General features: G+C 34.3%; 1 protein-coding gene across 3 annotated transcripts in view; it reads left to right on the top strand.

Annotated features, from left to right (window-relative positions):
* The window catches only part of URI1 (URI1 prefoldin like chaperone), a 68,361-nt gene that overhangs the window by 14,214 nt on the left and 33,401 nt on the right, over positions 1-20,746 (top strand). For 2 of the 3 annotated variants that reach the window (XM_041743167.1, XM_041743168.1), the window contains exon 2: positions 8,872-8,906. In XM_041743167.1, coding sequence (XP_041599101.1) covers positions 8,872-8,906 — 35 coding nt within the window. Of the gene's footprint in view, positions 1-8,871; positions 8,907-17,482; positions 17,626-20,746 lie in introns of those variants that run through there. The other variant, XM_041743169.1, reaches the window with a different exon arrangement.

Below are 20,746 nucleotides of genomic sequence, written 5' to 3'. Positions count from 1 at the left end.
GGTAGAGATGAAATCAAGTCACTGATTTTTGCTTTTCATTGTAACATAGGCATTTTGAGTTTTAAGTTTTCGTACCATTTAAGGTGATCTAAGGTGATGATTTCGTATATACGTATACATATTTTGTGTATTATTTTCATCGTCACCCAATTAAAATATTTTCTGATTTCTATTGTAATTTGTTCATTGGCCCATTTGGAAATCTGTTAATTTCTTAACATTGAGTATGACAGTGTATTTACTTCTATTCTGGTCAGAGAACACAGCTTACAAAACTGAAATTTAGGACTTACCTTGTGGCCCACTATATGATGTGTTTTAGTCCGTGTTCCATAATTTATTTGGAAAGAAAGTGAGTTCTGCAGTTTTTGAGTTTTTTATGTTTCTTAGCTCAAGTTGGTTACATGTAGTGTTCGGTATTTTATATCCTTGGTGAGTTTTTTTATTTGCTAATTCTATCAGTTGCAAAGAGTTAGTTGTGTATTAGAATTTCCACTAGGGTTGTGAATTTATATTTTTCTCTGTTTTATCCATCCTTTGTTCTATACTGTTTAAGGTTGTGTTGTTTGGTGCACACAAATTTAATACTGTTATAACTTACTGGTGAGTTGATATTTTTATCATTCTAAAATATTCATATCTCTCCTGATGCTTTTTGTTTTTGAGTTTTTCATCGAGTATTAGTATGATTACATGAGCTTATTTTGGTTTTGTTTCTTTTCATAATATATCTTTTAAGTTCAATCTGTTAATGTTTAGCATGTCTGTTTATAAATAGCATATAGGGCAGCCCCGGTGGCTCAGCGGTTTAGTGCCGCCTTTGGCTGAGGGCGTGATCCTGGAGACCTGGGATCGAGTCCCACGTTGGGCTCCCTTTATGGAGCCTGTGTCTCTCTCTGCCTGTGTCTCTGCCTCTCTCTCTGTGTCTCTCATGAATAAATAAAATTAAAAAATAAAAATAAAAAAATATATAAATAGCATATAGTGTGGTTTTAAAACTTCAGTCTGAATACCCTTTTACTTAGGCTATTTAGTTAGTTTCTATATTAGGAGGTTATTGAAATGCTTTCATTCTGTCACCGTTCTACTTGACTTTTTTTCTTTTTAAAATTGGAATAAAATATGTCTAACATACAATCATTTGAATAATTGTAAATGTACATTTCAGATACATTATGTACATTTAGGTTGTTTTGCAACCATTCTGACCATTCATCTCCAGAACTTTCTTTATGTTGTAAAACAAACTATGCATTAGGAAGTAACTCTGTTATGCCTTCCTCCATGTGGTGGCAACTACTATTTTACATTCTGTCTATATAAATTTGACTACTGTAGGATCTCACATAAGTAGAAACTTACAGTATTTGCCCTTTCGTGACTATTATTTTACTCAGCATAATGTCTTTAAGGTCTACCCATATTATAGTATATTTCTAAACTTTTTTTTTTAAATTTCTGAACTTCTTAATTTTTAAAAAATTTATTTATTTATGATAGTCACACACACACAGAGAGAGAAGCAGAGACACAGGCAGAGGGAGAAGCAGGCTCCATGCACCGGGAGCCCGACATGGGATTCGATCCCGGGTCTCCAGGATCGCGCCCTGAGCCAAAGGCAGGCGCCAAACCGCTGCAGCACCCAGGGATCCCTGAACTTCTTAATTTTTAAAGGCTGAATAGTATTCCCTATTGTATGTATACATTGGATTTTGTTAATCATTCATTGATGGACATGAATGAATAGCTTTCACCTTTTGTCTATTGTGAATAATGCTGCTGTGAGTGTACAGACATATTTGAGACCTTGCTTTCAACCCTTTTGGGTCCATAACCAGAAGTGGAATTGCTGGATCGTACGTAATCCTGTGTTTGATTTCTAGGAACCACACCTTAGTGTTTTCCGTGGTGGCTGTGCCATCTTACATTCCCACTGCTGGTGCACAAGAGTTTCAGTTTTTCTGCATCCTTGCTAACCCTTGTTTCCTTTCCCTTCCCTTCCCTTCCCTTCCCTTCCCTTCCCTTCCCTTCCCTTCCCTTCCCTTCCCTTCTTTCTCCCTTTCTTCCGCCCCTTCCTTTCCTCTTTTCTCCTCTCCCCTTCCTCCCCCTCCCTCCTTCCTTATGAGCCATCCTAAGGAGTGTGAAGTGGTAACTCCTTGTGGGTCTGTTTGACCTACTTTTATGTTCTTTTTTCTCTGCTTTATTTATTTGTTTGTTTGGTCCTTCCTTTGATTTAATCAGATGTGTCGTACTGCATTTTCTCCTCTCTGTGAGCTCATTTATACTTTTTTTTTTTTTTTTTTTTAGCTGTGGTGATAAGTAATATATATGTTAGTGTTAGATATGCTGTGTACTTTATGCTGTAGCTTTCTACTATCCTTTTTTTACTAGGGTAATTTTTCCTAGAAATCACGACGACTATTTGTTATTCATCCTACTTGCATTATTGTTTTCATGCGTTTTAATTCTATTTTAAGCACAATACTGTATATAATTGTTCCATGTGATCAATACTGATTTACCTTTATTTTTTTTTATTTTTTTTTTTACCTTTATTTTTTAAAGTTACCTGTGCAGTTGCCCTTTAGTTCTCTCTGCCTTTATGTTACTCTAAATAGCCACTGTAGCACTTTTCCCCAGCTTCTTTGAAATGTAATTGACATATACCATTATATTAACTTAAGGTGAATAATACGTTGATTTGATACACTTATATATTGCAGAATGATTATCACCTTGGCGTTAGCTAGCAGCTCCATCACATCCTGTGATTACCTGTAGTATTTCTTTTAGTGAAAATTTGTTGAAGAATTCTTTTTTGTGTGGAAATGTTTTTATTTTTCCTTCACGTTGGAGGATCTATTTGCTTTACAAAATTAGAGATTTTCAGTTATTTTTTCAGCACTTTAAGATTTTACCTTATTTTCTGATTTCCATCATTTTTTGTTGAAGTTTGCTGTAGCTCTTCTAGTTGCTACTTTTTTTTTTTTTTTTTTTTTAGTTGCTACTTTGAAGGCATTGTATTTCCTCCTTGCTTTTTCTGCTTGCTGCTTAGAGAATTTTCTCTCTTGGGGGTTGTTTTCATTCATGTAAGTATATTGTTCCTTGATGTAATTTTTTTTCTCTTGCTTGAGGTTCTTGGAGCTTCTTAAATGTTGGCTGATACCTTAGAAAATCTTGTCATGGTAGGGTCAAATACTGCTTCTATCACATTTGCTCTTTCTTTCTGGGTTTTAAGTTATACAATGTTTTACAGGTCTCTTATTGGTCTTTTCTGTATTTTCAGTTCTTTTGTTTTTCAAATCTCTGGGCTTTAATTTGGTTATTTTCTGTTGACCTATAATGAAGCTCAACTGGACAGAAATGATGATAAAGATGAGAATATAAATTAAGCCTCAGATTATGAACCTTTAGATGACAATATCCTCAATTTTCTCAAACTCAGCAGTCAATGGCCAGTATACAAAACTAATTCAAAATGGATCAGTGATGTAAATACAAGAGAAGGAGACAAAATGGTATCTCTGGTAAAACAGTAGGCATGCAAGCTGCAATTCAAGCATTATTTCACATTCAGAAATACAGGTCACAATCCCCAATCTGCAATTCAGAAGTCTAAAAAGCACCGAAAACAAAGTTATGCCTAAGTATGTGGCATATTCATTTGTTGACAAACTGATTGGAGCTGATTTGAGTGAGGCACTTATTCCACTTACTTTGAATATTCATATGTTTTGTTGCCGGTGTTACTGTATTTGATTCAAAGTGGGTTTCATTGGGGGTTGGCTTTTCATAATGTATATTATGTGTACTGTATTACTTTGTTATGAAAGTTCTAAATTGAGAAACATATCTACTGAGGTTTTTGGCTAGGTGATGATAAACCTATACTTTTTAAAAAGGTCTTGATACATTACCGTATGGCAGGTGAGTACATTGATGAATTAAGTAGACATGGCCCATAATAACTCATTAGGCTTTCAGCCAGTACAGTTAGAGTTTCCTGGATTCTCAATTCAAGTAATCCTAAAAACAGAACCCTCCAAACATCAGAGTCTTCATTTTTAGACATATTGCTGGATGCATATGTTATCAGTCTCTGATACTTCCAGTGTGACAAAACTGTATCTTTATACATGGTATTATGAGTAATAACTGAAAGAAAAAAAAAAAAAAGCCCTAATTTGTAGGTGGAACCATGAAGGGGGTGGGATGTACAGTACAAAGCATGTTAGATGTAATCTAGTATTTGTGTATAAAGAGACTGAGTTCGAATGTGAGAGTGCATTAGAAGCCTGTGTAGGAGAAAACTGGGCTAAATGTAAAAGGATTAAGGTGATCATTTTGATTCCATCCTAACTACATTTTTGAATAAGGACATTTAAGTGTTATTAACAAGTGGCTCTATATAATTGGAGTTAAACTTTTGGTAGCAGTTTTGGTAGTTTTGACTTTCAGCATATTTAGAAAGTAAATTTATTTGATATTTTTATGTAGAAATACTCAGTTTGTTGCAGTTTATTACGATTTATTGCTGTTTTTATTTTAAGAGCCTATAGTCAATTCCTTCTTTACAAAGAGCTTATTAAGAAGACTTGTAATATTTCACTAGTTTTGTTGAAGTACACTCTCTGTGTACTTTGCTAATGACGTTTATACGTCTATGTAATTAACTGACAATATGTCCTTGAAGAAATTATTTTCAACCATTTAAGTAATTGTCAGATAACAGTACATGTGTAGTATCCATTGGTTTTAGCCACCGCTGATACTTTTTCCTTTTGATTCAGCAGCAGCTTTAAAACCCAAAATTGGACGGTCTGTCTGAAGACAATCTAACAAGAGCAGTACATTGTATAAATTTAGACAGCTCTGATTAATACAATCCTCAGATTATTATTCTGTATATCAACCCGTACAGGGAGAATTTGAAATCGAAATAGAGGTAAAGGGGGTTTTAGAAGTGAAGTGGAGCTTGTTTGAGAGAAGTATCATTCGAGACTTATGCAAGCATACCCGTTCAGGCTTTCTGTTCCAGTCTAATTTTAATGTGGCACCGTGTTTAACAGGGAAGACTCTCGGGTGGATGCCCCCTTGTGGTCTCTTACCAAAATAAATAGCACAAATGGAAATAAATAATGGGGATCTTATACAAGGTAAATCATTCATTTCTTCCTCTGTAAAATAATTTTTAGAAAGTTACTTCTGAGGAAAAACACCAGAGGAATTGTTATTTCCATGTTCCATGTATTTTATTGACTTTAAAATTTACCAAGTATTACTTTAACCTTCGTAACAGAACTTGCATGTATGTTAGCTAGACACTGACATCAAGAAAAAGAGATTGTTGGGCTCGTTGTCTACCGTTGTCATCCTGGGCATCTAACTCAGTAACAACTGCCTCAAAAATATGATGAGATGTGATAGTAATTAGAGGCCTAGCCTTTCTCCTTCCCCCCGCCCCTCAATGCACAGAAGTGTATGGGGCTTGGGAAATCTATTTATAGTCACTTGACCTAAGAGCTGTATGAGGCATCAGAAGAAATGAGGGTTTTTATTAGACAGTTGGTGAATTCAAGCTTATTTGCTTTTACTGACATTCGTAAGATCTTCTTTATGTGTGCATGTGGGTTTGTGGATGAAGTGGAGAAGTAGCAGCAGCAGTCAGTGTTTTACAAAAGAAAGACCGTAGATGCAAATAGCTGCTTTTCTTCTGTTACCCAGTAAGATGCATGATGGTTGGAGATAGTCCAATCCAGTGAGTATGGGCTTTGAGGTTAGATAGGCCTGGTTCTAAAACTGATTTGATCTCATACCGGTTCCTGGGCAGAGTTGCATAATACTGGATAAGATACTTCAGTTTTGCACATGGGTTTCTTTGCTTTAAGGAGAGGTTATAACCTACCTTAGTGAGCTGTGGTAGCTTGATCTTCATCTTATGAAGTCTTGGCATATACCATTGTTACTACTCCTAGGGTAAGGCAGTTTTGAATTACAAAGTGCACCGCGGACCTTCTCAGTACTGGGTTGTTGGTAAAGACTCCTGATGATAGAATGTGTCTTAAAAAGTGATAAGTCAACTCCTAGTCCTTTTTCTTTGCTGTGGTCTTAGTGCTGTGCTACTACATAAGCACATATTTTATTTATAAGTTTCTGGCTCTAAGTGCGATTATGTCACATTAAAGAATTTACTAGGTCAATTATTTTAATAGTTGAAGCCTACTAACCAATTCTTTTTATGAAAATGATTCAGTAAGATTTTTTTCTTCAGGAGTAATAGTTGCATGTTTGGGCAGGTTTAACTTAAAAAACTATTACTGTTGCTTGGTAGCCATCTTACTTTAAAAAGCTTCTGTGAAGGACAACAAAGTAATGAAATGCTTTTTGTTGTTTTACTTTGTTTTTCAAGAGTTTCTTACAGAAGCAGGTTCATTTTATTTAATACTTAAAGGAATTAATCTGAGTCCATTTTCTGAAGGAAAATTAGATACTCTTTTTAACCCATGCAGATTCCACTTTAAATAATCAGATTTTTCTTTCTTCTAAAATTTTCCTTGACAGTTGAAGTTGTAGAAATTTACTAATATTTTCTTTTGAATAACTTGCTGTAAAAGACAAGAGAACTAGAATGATCCTTCAAAATAAACAGTATAACTGCTTGGGTTTAAATGGTTTGGGGAAGTAACTGGGCTATGAAACTCATGTAAACAAAGATAACTGTAGTCCTATCAGAAAGCTGTTCTAGGTATTATCATACCTGCCTCTCTCCCCTTTTCCTTTATTTCTGATGCTCAGAATACAGAGCCTATACCTTTGATTTCACCTAACAGAAGTCTCTGTTGTTCTAAATCCTGAATGTAATTAATAAAGACTTTAATGTAAAACAATATTTTGATGGTGAAAATTTGTTATAAATTGTGAAATGGATTTTTGTTTTTTTATCCTTTAATGTCTGTTCTTGGGGAGACTACTTTAGGAAAGGGAAGGGGGTTAGGGGGATGGTAGGGTGGGGAAAAGATAGCTAAAGCAAAGTGGAGACTAGACCGTGGGGGGTGATGTAAGAACACATGCCATTCTACTAGGGACTTGTTTTTTAAACATAAAAAGCATATGTGCCAAATTTACATATTTACTAATTAAAAAGGCTTCCTGGAAACATTAAGTAGACTATCTTCTATAACCTTTAACACTGTCACTAATGGATATTGCTTAGAAAATTTCATCGAAGGTCCTTTAAATAATGTAAATGATTATGAATATGTAACTAGTTAATATGCAGCTACGAAAGGATTATCATGTAGAGGTTAATGAACATTCTGCTCTTATGGTTTGCAGGGCTTTTCTTTTTGTGCTTTTGGCTCACTTCATGCTTGGAAACACATGCATTGGGATTGGAAAGCATCCTGACTGTTTTTTGGGTCTCATCTTTTAATGGGGTTGTTAAAGAGGAACTTTATGAAAAGGATTTCATGAAGATTTTTTCTTTTTCAATTTACATTTAATTCTGTTTGTCTATTTTATAATTACTGCCAAATCAGAAACAGTGAAATGGATTGATGTAGTTTTAGCCTGGTTCTTCCAGATGTAAAGTCAGTACTCTATTATATATTACCACTGTTATTAAGTGTTGCTATGTGATTGATACTTACTGAGAGATCTTCATTCTAAAACGGACTTTTTATGCTGAGTTAATGTGTAGTATGGTTGGGTATCTGATTACAGCATGTATTTTGATACAGGATTGCTGCCTTAGTATTTAAAATGTACCAAAGGAGGACATTTATTTCAGGAATTAAATGTTATAATAGGAATTTAGTGACAGCCCCCCCCCCCCAAAGTCGTGTGATTTTTGGGTGAAACATTGAGCAAGAGAGACAAGAGGCAATATTGGTGTTTAGAATGGTGAACTAAAGCAGTGTGTTTCAAACCAGATGCTGCTGCTGTCTTTTTCACATGGCCTTGTATTGAGCATTTTGGCTTGTATCCCTTAGTTTCTCTGTATCTCAAATGGTGTTGTAGTATTTGAGATTTTTGTTTAAAATTTTTATTAGTGGGCAATTTAAAAACAATTCATAATCTTTGAAAACAGTGTTATTTTTAAAATTGCCATTCAAGTGTCTCTTTTCCTCATTGGTTAGTGTTGTTCTCTCCCTCCCCTTCCCCTCAATTTTGAGAATCTGCTGAACTGTCTTTAAGGAAAGCAAATAACTTTTGTACTTAATTTTATTGTTTCTGTATTATAAACATAGTTTAAAATGGCTATTAAGTGCTTAAAATTTTACCATAATTCACTGAGGGAACAAATGGGCTGTTCAGAGCATCTCTTTATCCCAAGTATTTCTTCTTGAAAATGTTAGTAGAAAAATATCACTGAACTCATTTTTAATGCGTCAGAATAAAAATTACAGGTGAAAACATTTGGAGATATACTGACAAAATAAAATATTTTTACTACTGTCATTTTTTTTTTTTTTTTAGTGATGAAATGTTGATGTTGCATTGGTTTTTTGTTATTTATAACATTTGCGTATTCTACAAAATATGTAACATTGAAAGCAGGTCTGTAGATTGTACAAAATACTAGTTATCTTATATCATATGTCACCTAATAGTTATGAAGCGGGTTTTGTAGCAAAGTATGAATTGGAAGGCTGTAATTTGTTCTGCAGTTATCAGCCTGCATTAGGGGGTTATGATAAAGTGTGCTGCTTAAAAACTAACAGTCACATCTCTGTGCATTTGACAAATAAAAATGTATACTGAGATGCTATTAAATCTGTAAAGCCACTGCTCTAGTTTTCTGATACACTGATTTTGTAGCTTTGTGTATAGCCCTGTTTTTTCATGAGTAGTTATCTGTTTTCATGACAGGTGGTCACTAACTGCCAAGAGAAAATCCAGCATTGGTGAGTGAAAGATGGTTTTATATTATTTCTGAAATACTGATGGGGGTCATCTATTTGTATTTAAATAAAGTATATTATTATTATTTTTTGTAACCCGTAATTGAATTCTTCTAGTAATCTCCATTTTGAATGCTTTTGATACTAATTTATATTGTCCTTCACCGTTTACTGAATTACGTGTTCCCTGATTTCCTGAAATTGTGTCACCATTTGTGTTTATTCTAATTGCCTTCTTTTTTCCTTTCTTTTCTTTTTTTCAAATTAGAATAATATTAATATCATTATAAGGTGGCAACTGAGACGTTTTTGAACCTGGTTAATTGCAGAGGGCTGTATTTGGGGAATATTCGTATATTTGTAGTAGAATAATAATTTGGAATCAGTTGTTTTAAAATACTGATGGAAATATCTACATTTCCCTGAAGTTTGAAAAATCTAATTAATTGCCTACATTTCTGAGCTTTCTTATGGACTGTACTTTTTTCAGAGTGTAGAGAGAAAGAAAGCATATCTGTTTTAATGTGCTAATCTTTAGTTAATAGGACAATGCTTGGTAAATAACATACTTTCCTAAGTCTTCTGAGGAAAATGCTCAATTTAATGGTGAATAAAATCTTATATTATGAGTTGTCATGAGGTATAGCTGTTGATCTTACAGATATCAAATTACAATATATCCATGCTGTGTTTACGAAGATTTTACTGAGAGAACAACAGGAGCTGTCTTGATTATTGTCTGCAGGGTTATTGCAAAATCATGGTAACTGCCCCTTTAGTGGTGAGATTAAACCTTTGGTTATACACCATCAAGCATATAATATTTTAAATTTATTTTAAGAGGCTTTTTCTTCATGCCTGAGAGATCTCCAAGGAAATAATTTATAGTTAGTGTATATCAAATGTTTTTTGGTTTAAATGCACATAGGCTGCAAGTGGTGGATAAGAGTGAAAATCGGTACAATCTGTACACATCATCTTATTAAATTCTGACTATTGGCTTGCAGAAAATAATCTAAAACTAATAATATCCACTTTATAAATAAAAATTCAGGGACTTCATTAATTTTCAATAAATGCAGTGTTGTAGTTGCATCTGCTGGTGGTGTAAGTCTGTCAACATTTCCATGATGGACATTCGCTTTTCATTATATATTCAGTCCAGGTTGAAACTTGAAATTCAAGTACTTGGCCAAAGAATTAACCATTCCCCTTTAGCCCTCTGTTTCCCACTAATTTGGCCAAAGTGATCTATTTTACAAATAATTCAGGGGAAATTTTATTCATGTGGACTTCCCTCTGTTGGTTTGGTAAGAAATTCAGGAAATCAGTAAAAGGTTGGATTCACTAAGGACAGATACTAATTGAAGCAAATGTGTGAATAACTTGCTTCTGGTTTGTTTTGCAAGACTCTGTCCCTGTGAGACTGAAAATTCCTTAAGGCCGAGGGACATGTGTTCATTTTTTTTTTTTTAATCCACAGCACCTCCTACTGTGTTTGGCATATTATAGGCACTTAATAAATGTTTGAGTAAATGATGACCAAAGATATATAATTATATATAACATTTTACTTTGCAGATTCTATAGCTGTGCCCAAGCCCTGGTAACCATTGACAAATAGAAATATGACATTTATTTCAGAGCAGGTTAATGTGACTCTCAATCTCAGTTTCCAGTTTTCCAAAGCTTTCCAAACTAGAGAAGCTTAGATATTTACCTACACCTATCTTAAGGTAATATAGTACCTTATTTATACATTCAAAAATTAAAATAATTTTTCCAGTTAAAACTGGCTTTTCCTCTGAATCATTTCTATTAGGGCTCAGGAAACAGACTTTTCTGTTTGTTTTTAATGAGGATCTGATATTGCTAGACTCTAAATGGCCAGTGAACTCACCAATTTATTATATTAAAAAACTGAAACCAAAGTATCTCCATTCCTCTGAAAGCCAGGAAATAGCTATTTGGGAGCATTGTGGAATTCTTGTGATATTTTTATTCTGTTAATTCTACAAACAGTGATTGAGTTCCTACCATATGCCAGTATTATGTTGCTGTTTGGAATTGAACGACCCTGCCATGGAGGAATTCATAGTCGAACACTAAACAGGGAAATCACAATAATTTTGTGCTATTTGCAGAGAGCTAGGAAGGAAGAACAGAAGCTGGAATGCTTCTTAGGGGTGTCTTACATGCTGCTTTTAAAAGCATGTTGCTTTTCAGTTTTCTTTAGCCCTGGTTTTAGCCCAGTCTAAAATACAATTCATATAGCTAAGCTGCCTTCTTCATGAGATACACATCAATAGAATAAAGAAATGCAAAATATGATTTTTAAAAGATGCTTTCTCATGCTAGTGATGTTTATACTTGTTTGTGCAATTTTAAAAGATTCTTTTATTTAAGGGACAAGTAATGAACATTGGAGGCTCCAAAAATGATATTAAATTTTTTAAAAAATGTAAGGCAGGAAGCAAAAATATTTATAGAAAAGTAGGAGTAAAAATGGCCTGGGGCAAACAGGATCTGCGCCAAAAAAATGACTTCCAGAAAATTAATTCCAATTCCAGAACTTTGGTGAACAAGAAACATTTATAATATTTGTTTAGTTAATAATGAATAATAAGGAGAGATTTGAGCCTAATAGTTGAGAATTTGTGCAACACTTTTGGAGCTAATAGTGGTTTTCAATTTAGTGAAGATTAGAAAAATTTAACACAACCTGTTTTTTCTTAAAATCCTTTTTACTTAACTCAGGAAATAAGGTATTATAATATCCACACAGTATTTTCTTATTAAAATATGGATATACTTCCAACTGTTTAATCCACCAGGGCTTGATTATTCTGTTTGTAGATTATCTGTAATTTTTTATCTTTTTAATTCTTCCCTAAAGAGCATGGGATTCAGAGTCACAGACCTACATTTGAATCCTGTCATTTACTAACTGTAACCTTGGGAGAATTACTAAGATTCTCAGTTTTTAACTTGTAAAGTGATGATACTACTTAAGTTGAAGATTGAGATAATATCTATAGAACACCCAGACTGACAACGAATATTAAAAGTAGCTCTGAGATTTTTTTTGAAAATTGTAATTGTCATATGAATAAAGAAAACAAAAAAACTTACCAAGGCTTTATAAATATTCCTGAATATTTTGTATTCATGCCATTATCTTCTTTTATCCTGATGGAGAGATGGCTTTTTAAGCAGTATTATTAAAGCTTTATGTTAACGTTTTTAGATAACTTTTTGTTGAAGAATTTCAAACGAAAGGTGAGTGTGTTGTGAATCCACATGTACCCATCGCTCAGTCTCAGTAATTATCAGTGTGTGGTGTCGTCTGAGCTGGTGCATTTCAACAGCCTATCCCACTACCCTCTTCTCTCACCTACGGTGCTTTTGAAGTGCACCTGATAATATATTCCATGTGGAAATATTTCAGTATATATTCTTTAAGACCTGAAACTTAAAAAAAAAATTATACTAAAAAATTTAAAATTTGGCAGTGTATTTATATAGTTCAAAATTTAGGAATTTCTAGAAGGTATAAATGGGGTGTAGTTTTTCTCCCACACTTATCCCCAGTTATCATTGTAAAGTGCTTTTCTGCTAGTCCTTTATAAATGTTTCCAGAAATTGTTTGCCTAAAGGATGTGTATGTGTATATGTACGTATATGTGTGTGTGCATGTGTATTCATCCATATATTTTTATAGGTTGTGCTCCCACCCTTTCTGACAAAAATGAAATCAGGCTGTATGCTGTTCATTTAATTCATCCTTGGAGATTGTTCTCAGTTATTAGTTAACTCTTATCCTTTATTTCATTTCGTGTCAAATGTCTAAGGTTTAGAGTTACCAAATAAACTTTGGTACTGGATTTTTAAAAAATAAATAATGGCGACCTTCCTAAGACTATGGTTTTACAACGCAAAATATATCCTTCCTAAGCTGTTACATCCATTATTAATTGTTCCTTAATAAAATTACTCCAAAACTTAGTGGTTTAAAACTACAACATTTTTTTGTATATGATTTTGTGGATGTGCCTATAGGGCTTGACTTACCTGTGTTGTTCTGCTACTCTTGTTTGGGCTCATTTGTGTGGTTGCAGCTTTTTGGTGGCTGGGGCAGCTGGGCTGTCCAGAATGGCCTATGCCCAAGTCTAGTGGCCAGTGCTGGTTGGTAGCTAGGCCTCTCTCTCCATGTGCTCTTCTATCAGCTCAGTTTACACGATGATCTCAGGGCAGCAAGAATGGAAGCAGCGAGGCCACATTGTATTGGTCAGAGTGGGAAATGACTCCAGTTGGTGGGAGGAGTGATGAAGAATTTATGGCCATTTTTAATGCATCACAGGTACTTACTCTATTGAATATATCCCACAAGAAGAAAGTTACATTACTTCTGTTGATTTGTGAGAATCTAATGAAATACGTGTATGTCTGTTAGGCGTTATTTGTTATCATAAACTGTATGCATATGAATTATAAAATCTTCATTGTCTTGTTTCCTTCAGATTAACTTTAAAGAGTTTTAAGTAGTAAAGATATCTATGTAATACTTGAAGTAGATTTAAGTGAAAGTAAAAAGGCGTTTTATATTGTTCAGACATTTAATTTTGGAAAGAATAGCTTTATTTTTTTAAAAATATTTTATTTATTCATGAGACACACACAGAGAGAAGCAGAGACACAGGCAGAGGGAGAAGCAGGCCCTCACGGAGAGCCTGATGCGGGACTCGATCCCGAGACCCTGGGATCACGCCCTGAGCCGAAGGCACATGCTCAACCGCGGAGCCACCCAGGCGTCCCGGAGAGAATAGTTTTAAATTTGGGCATACAAATGCTGAAACACTTGGGCATGAGAGTTTATTTATTTTTAATTTTTATTTAAATTCTAGTTAGTTAACATATAGTGTAATATTTGTTTCAGATGTGCAGTTTAGTGAGTCAGCACTTACAAACAGAACCCAGTGCTCATCACAACAGTTTTCAGAGAGGACTTCTAACGCGAATACTTGGCATTTTTATTTTTCAAAGAAAAAATAGACAAAGAATGCTGTTTAGAGGAAAAGAATAATTAGTTTCTAGTATAGGTTATAGTCAAAGTATATAATGGGAAATCACCAAGAGAGCATACCTAAGTAGTCTCAAAAAAAAAAAAAAAACACAGATGAAGATATGTTTGTTTGGAATTCTTTCAGTTCTTCATCAGTGTGGTTGGATGGATGGATATGTGCATCTGTATCTGATGTTTTGAGGGATTCTCTGCCCCACAAAACCATCGAGCTATTTCATTATAACAATGCTGTAGTTTATGGTATATTTCTCAGGAATTACCTGAAACAGTGCTTTCCTGGATTGCCTTCATTTACTTACATAAAATTTGTTTCATTTTATTATGTATAACCTGTGAAATATTGATTTGCATATCTTTAAAACTTAAAATTATTCATAGTGATGACTTCATTTTTCAGTGGTAGGTAAATGTGGAAACCATGTTTTTCAGAGTCCCCATTTAACTGACCACAGTTTTTAGTCACTGTTCTGTATAGGACCTTCTGTTTGCCCCTCCCACCCTTACCCCCAGTAGAGTAGAGAGCAACTTCCAAACCTTCTGAAGGTTTTATATGCTTTTGCTGATGGAATCTCTGTACTTATATATGAAAGTGTCCCTAGGGACAAGGGCAAGAGGGAGGAATCATATATACAAATCCCATTCCCTGTCATTCTTTAAGTTCCTGCATAGTTTTCTTTTTTTTCTTTCCTAATGGCATGGTATTTTAGTACATGGGTTTGAGAAGTTAAGTTTTGCAATTTTTGCATGTGATGTTTTAAAGCAAATTGATTTGCAAAAGAAAAAGATTAAGTTGAACGTTTTAAGGATTATTTTTAAAAACAAAATCTGAATTAGGTTTTTAATTTTTTATCCTGAGTATAAAATGACTACATACTTACATATAGAAAGGTTGAAATAAAAAAGAATGAAGATAAAGATAAATAAAAGATAAAGATAAATTTACTCGTAATTCTAAAAAGAAGCTAATTCTCCCTCTTAAAACATTTTGTTTCATTCCCTTCAGCTTTTTAATTCTGTATGTTTATTTTTGTCACCAAGGTCAAATTGTAAATGCTTTTTTCCTTTTTTTTTTTTAAGTTAATGATTTTTAAATTGTTACTAGAATTTGTTACTTCTAGTAGTTCCCTAATCTTTAAGATTTTATTTATTAGAGAGAGAGAGACACACACACACACACACAGAGGGAGAGGGTGAGGCAGAAGCAGACTTACCACTGAGCAGGGAGCCCCATGCAGGACTCCATCCCAGGACCCTGGGATTATGACTTGAGCTGAAGGTAGATGCTTATCTGAGCCACATAGGTGCGCCTGAATCATGATTTGTAAGAATCCCACTAGTTTAATACTTGACGCTTTTCTTTTTCTTTCTTTCTTTTTTTTTTTTTACTTGATGCTTTTCTGAAAATGAAATGCAAATGCATTGTGGGGAATTTTTTTAATAGAGAAATTCTAAAAATAAAATTAGAGATTTCATAAGAATTGTAATTACATCTCTTCTTTGTGTATTTTCACTGTCCATCCTAAAGATTGATTTACAATTTCCAACAACCAGCCTTAAGTCCAGTTGAATATCTGATTAATGCTACACCTCAGTTTGACTTGGCATACCTAATGACCTAATGACTTTTCATCTCTATTTTAACTGTGTTGGGTTTGAAAACTACACTTCCTTGCACTTTGAGTTTTTTTATTTTCTTTCATACAATAAAGCTTTCAAGCTCAGAAGAGTACCATGTGAGGATGAAGGTGTTAATATTGCAACAGCAGTGCTTGACTGAGAGGCAGATCACTTAAGATACTAATTCAGGGTGCTTTTTCTTGTTTTGAGATACAAAAGTCTAAATTCTAATAGGTTCTAACAACAGTGGGTGTCATTGTATGACTAAGGAAAATGTAGGCAGTAAAAAAATGGAGACATCCATATGATTTAACGTTTTTATTAACTTATATTGAACTCATGACTGAATTGGGGATGGTTTTCCTATTTTTCTTTTATTTAAATCAACAGAATTGAAGATAATTTTGAACATTTTAGATATTTGATGGGTTTAAAACCAGGATTGCTTTTTTTTTTTTTAACTGTTTAAGACCTCTTTAGAAAAAACTGTGACCTCAAGGGATCTGAGTGGCTTCTATTGAAATTATATGCAGAATTCAAGGACTTTTTCTCAGGAAAGGATCTAGTGTTTTTATCAGTTTCTCATAGCTATCAGGGACCAGACAGGGCTATGAGTCACTGTTCTAAGAAAACAATACACAAAAAGTTTTCTTTTTTCTAAAATATATTTTGGAAAGTTGAAACTATACTTACAAAGTAGAATTAAATAGAAACTGGCTCAGTCAAAGCTTAAGTTGGTTATAAACTTAGCATAGCTAAACTCATCTTTTCTGAAAGGCCCCTCCTTTCTGATTTGTCACAAAAAATATGTGTCAGTTGTAGAGAACTCAGAAAATAAAATTAAACTGACCTGTAAACTCTTCCCCTGAAGCTAACTGAACTAGGAGGTACCTTGGGGCATTTCTTTCACACTTAGAGTGATGTGGTTTTGTATAATTTTAAAACTTTCTTCAGATTCACATCTCATTTTATTCTTAGAGCAAAAGAATGCTAATGAGTGAAGAAACAGGTACCCGTGATAACTGACAAGTCTGAAGTCACATGCACATGTTTGTTGGCAGGGAGCACTGGAAACAATTCCTCTGTCCCACTTTGCTGTTTATCATCCATTGTACTCTATTTTCTCATTTTTGAGAAGTTAAACTGTGGAAATCTAGTAGGATGTTAACTGCACTCTCTTTTTGATACTTTCATTAACTTTAGAAAAATTACAAGTGTTTATTAGGTTCATCGTTGTATCTATTTCTAGTAAAAGTTTTCGATGGACTCATAAAAATAAAGAACAGACTGTTTCATCAGCATCTTCTGATGATGTAAGTTTTCCTAGATATAAAGAGTCGAGAAAAAGGAATATGCCACCATATTGCCTGAATTTTGTCATAGATTTCACTTAATAGTATTTTGCCATGACCATTAAAAAAAAATCATATTGGGACGCCTGTGTGGCTTAGTGGTTGACCATCTGCCTTTGGCTCAGGTGGTGATCCCGGGGTCCTAGGATCGAGTTCTGCATAAGGCTCCCCACAGGAAGCCTGCTTCTCCCTCTGCCTGTGTCTCTGCCTCTCTCTGTGTCTTTCTGAATAAATAATAATAAATAACTTTTAAAAAATAAAATAAAAAATAATACTAATTTAATGCAGATATATTTTAATTTTTAATATGTTCCCCTTCCTGCCAAATGATAGATCCTTCAGCAATGTGATCCTTTTTTTAAAGAATTTGTTTACTATGACCTTAATAATTTACTTAGACTTTTAAAGAGGTTACTTTGAAAAAAAAATCATTATCATTCCTTTCTTTAGTAATGAGAAGACTTTTTTCTTTACATACATAAAATCTATGCCTGAATTTAATATTTCTTTATTTTCTTAATTTTAGAGGTAAAAACCCAGGCATCCGTCAAGCTAGTGATCTTTAACAAAGAAGCAATGCAAAGAAATAAAAAAGGCGTGCTGTATTTGAGTGATGATCCCTGCAGCATATGGCATAAGGCTCAGTTGCAGAGGAGAAGCTCAATAAATGGTGAATTGAATTGAAACAAAGGTTTTCTTGAATTCTTAACCGGAAGTTCTAGAGTGGGTATGATGGGCTAAAAATCATTTCTAAATAAGATTATATAGTTACTTATATTCCTTATATACCAAATCTCTGGATGTTGTAATTTCTTAAAATCTTAAATTAACTCTGCCCCAGATTAACCAAGATAGTATTGGAATGTAAAGCCCATTTCCTTTTTCCCTTTTTGACCATCACTTGGTGTTTCCTGCTTTTTTTAGTTTAGGACCTTAGATAAAGGGAGAGCGAATGATAAAAGACTTAAAAACCCACAGGCTTAGTGTCAACATTTCTGCCTATTCCAGCTTCCTGCTGGAAATTAGCAAAGTTGAAAATTAGCAAAATCTTATTTCCATCAGTGATTTAAATTTTATTTCCCTTTTTTATTATTTAAAGATGAAAATTGGAGACTTCTTGCCTCAAACAAGGGATGTAGAACTTTTTTTCTTTACAAAGATTTCATTCGGGACATCTGGGTGGCTCAGGGTTTGGGCGTCTGCCTTCAGCCCAGGGCGTGACCCCGGGGTCCTGGGATTGAGTCCCACATCGGGTTCCCCGCGGGGAGCCTGCTTCTCCCTAGACCTGTGTCTCTGCCTCTCTCTGTGTCTCTCATGAATAAATACATAAAATCTTTTAAAAAATCCAAGAAACAAACCCCAAAGATTTGTCAGTTGCATTTAAAGAAGATTAAAGTCTAGTCTCGCTTTCATATTCCATCTCCTTCCTAATGTTCTATCATGGAAATCTTCAAACATACAGAAAAGTTGAAAGAATCGTGTAGGTGAACCTCGATCATATATCCATCTTTATCTCAACGCATTAATCCATTTTTCCCTGATGGATTTCAGAGTAAGTCGTGGACATCAGCGTAAATACTTGAGCAAACAAATCCTTTAACTTGCACTCATACTTTTCACAGCCCTATGAAAATAAGGTGTTTCCCACGGGATCCGTCCTGATCTTCATCCTTAAGGTTAAGGCTAATTTGTAGAGTGCTACATCCTTTGCTGCTGCTTTTTAAAACAAAAAGTGCTTCTCAGAAGGCATATAGCACATGATTAGCAAGATTCAAAAGATGATTGTAGAAGTTTATTATATATGACTTATAGCAGTGCTTTAGTTCTTATTAGATTTCTATAAGGAACATTGTACGAGGATTTCTTTCGCAAATTAAATCTTATTTATTGGATAATTTTTTAAAATTAAGAATTGAAGCCTAAACCTAATCTATAAGGAATAAGATGAAGACCTCCAGACCAAGGAGGTCTGTATGTTATAAGTGGGCTTGAGTGGTTTATCCTAATTATATCTGGGCTTTATTTTCCACTTGAAAAAAAATTAAGCAGTTGTCTCTTTTTACTACATATTTTAGTATGACTACAGTGTCTAAAAATTATGTTTCTAAGTGTAAAATAGAAGAAATAAACTTCAAATTTTGGTGCAAATAAAGATCCCCTACTTAGAATCATTTTTGTATTTTCTGATGCATAGGCTTTGTGATATGTAATGGAATTATTTAATCTCTGAATATTAGAGGGACTATTTGTAGGCAGATAGACACACTCTTTGACCAAGGTGTTTAGTTTGATCCGGGGTATTTCCACTAGTGGAACCTTTAAGAGAGAGTTTCTAAAACCATAATTTCTCCCAGAGACACTGCCTTGCATGGGCTGCATTTTAAATTCTTTGTCTTTCTTTTCTTTTTTTTTTTTTCTCTCTCTCTCTTTTTGTTTCTATATTTTTAGAAAACAACTCAGAATTTAGAAATAGCAACTCTGATCTTAAACCATTCTCCAGGGATCCCTGGGTGGCGCAGCGGTTTGGCGCCTGCCTTTGGCCCAGGGCGCGATCCTGGAGACCTGGGATCGAATCCCACGTCAGGCTCCCGGTGCATGGAGCCTGCTTCTCCCTCTGCCTGTGTCTCTGCCTCTCTCTCTCTCTCTCTCTGTATGACTATCATAAATAAATAATAAAATAAAATAAAAAAATTTTAAACCATTCTCCAGTATGTCCACATTTTTGTTTAAGAGACAATTAGTGACAAATTTAAAACAACAAACTTGATTTGGAATACTGACATTGGCTTCTTGTATTACCTGTGGTTGAATCTACTGTTCTTTTTATACAAAAGAGGTGTTTTGATAGGAAGTCCCCCCTTTCCAGGTGTGGTTACCAAAATAAGACATATTGAGCACTAACTTTATTTAATTAAATTAATTAGTTAATTTAAAGATTTTATTTATTTATTCATGAGAGACACAGAGAGAGAGGCAGAGACACAGGCAGAGGGAGAAGCAGTCCCACAAGGAGCCCAATATGGGACTCGATCGATCCCCGGACTCAGGGGTCACGCCCTGAGCTGAAGGCAGGCGCTAAACCACTGAGCCACCCAGGCATCCCGAGCACTAACTTTAGTATTAGTTTTTTAACAATCACAGAAACATTTAGACATCTGAGCTGTTGTTTAGTCCTTAAGCATTTGCTGAATTACTTATCTAAAAAATACTATTAGTGTTTGGTAGATTTACTAATGAGTGTCTACTGTGTGCAGGCATTGTATCAAGTCAGTTCTTTTCAGACAGCATCCCATTTATTACTTAACCCTATCTCCAAAAGCCCCCTAAAAGGTAGCATTTAACTATACTGTCTTTCAGTAAGTTGTACTCTTTTTATCAGATTGAATGAATTTAACATAATGGAATCTTAACTTAGTGGGTAGTAGTCTTCCTTGAAAATTTTACAATTAGTGTTTTTTGAAAGTTCATGGGGAAAAAAAGAGCATTGGATATGTAATGTTCGTTTTTGTTGCTAAACCCATCCTGTTTCTTTCTTTTGAACCTGTGAGATAGGAATTATTCTGGCTTTGCCATTGAAGATGCTAAGACTAGGGTTAATTTGTTTATGTTAAGTGGTGGAGCTGGGATTCACTCTCTGATCTAACTTTAAAGCCATGCTCTTTCTGGTTTGTAGCCCTGTGCATGAAGTTTTTAAAAACCATTTAATTCCTATAAAAATTTACTCAGAAGGATATTTCCCTTAAGTAAATAGAATAAAGACATTTGTGTTTATAAGGAAGGATTTTAAGGGA

The sequence above is a fragment of the Vulpes lagopus genome, chromosome 2 (assembly GCF_018345385.1).
Source record: "Vulpes lagopus strain Blue_001 chromosome 2, ASM1834538v1, whole genome shotgun sequence".
Classification (NCBI taxonomy): domain Eukaryota; kingdom Metazoa; phylum Chordata; class Mammalia; order Carnivora; family Canidae; genus Vulpes; species Vulpes lagopus.
The sequence above is the reverse complement of the archived record's forward strand: the minus strand, read 5'-3'. Positions and strand labels throughout refer to the sequence as shown.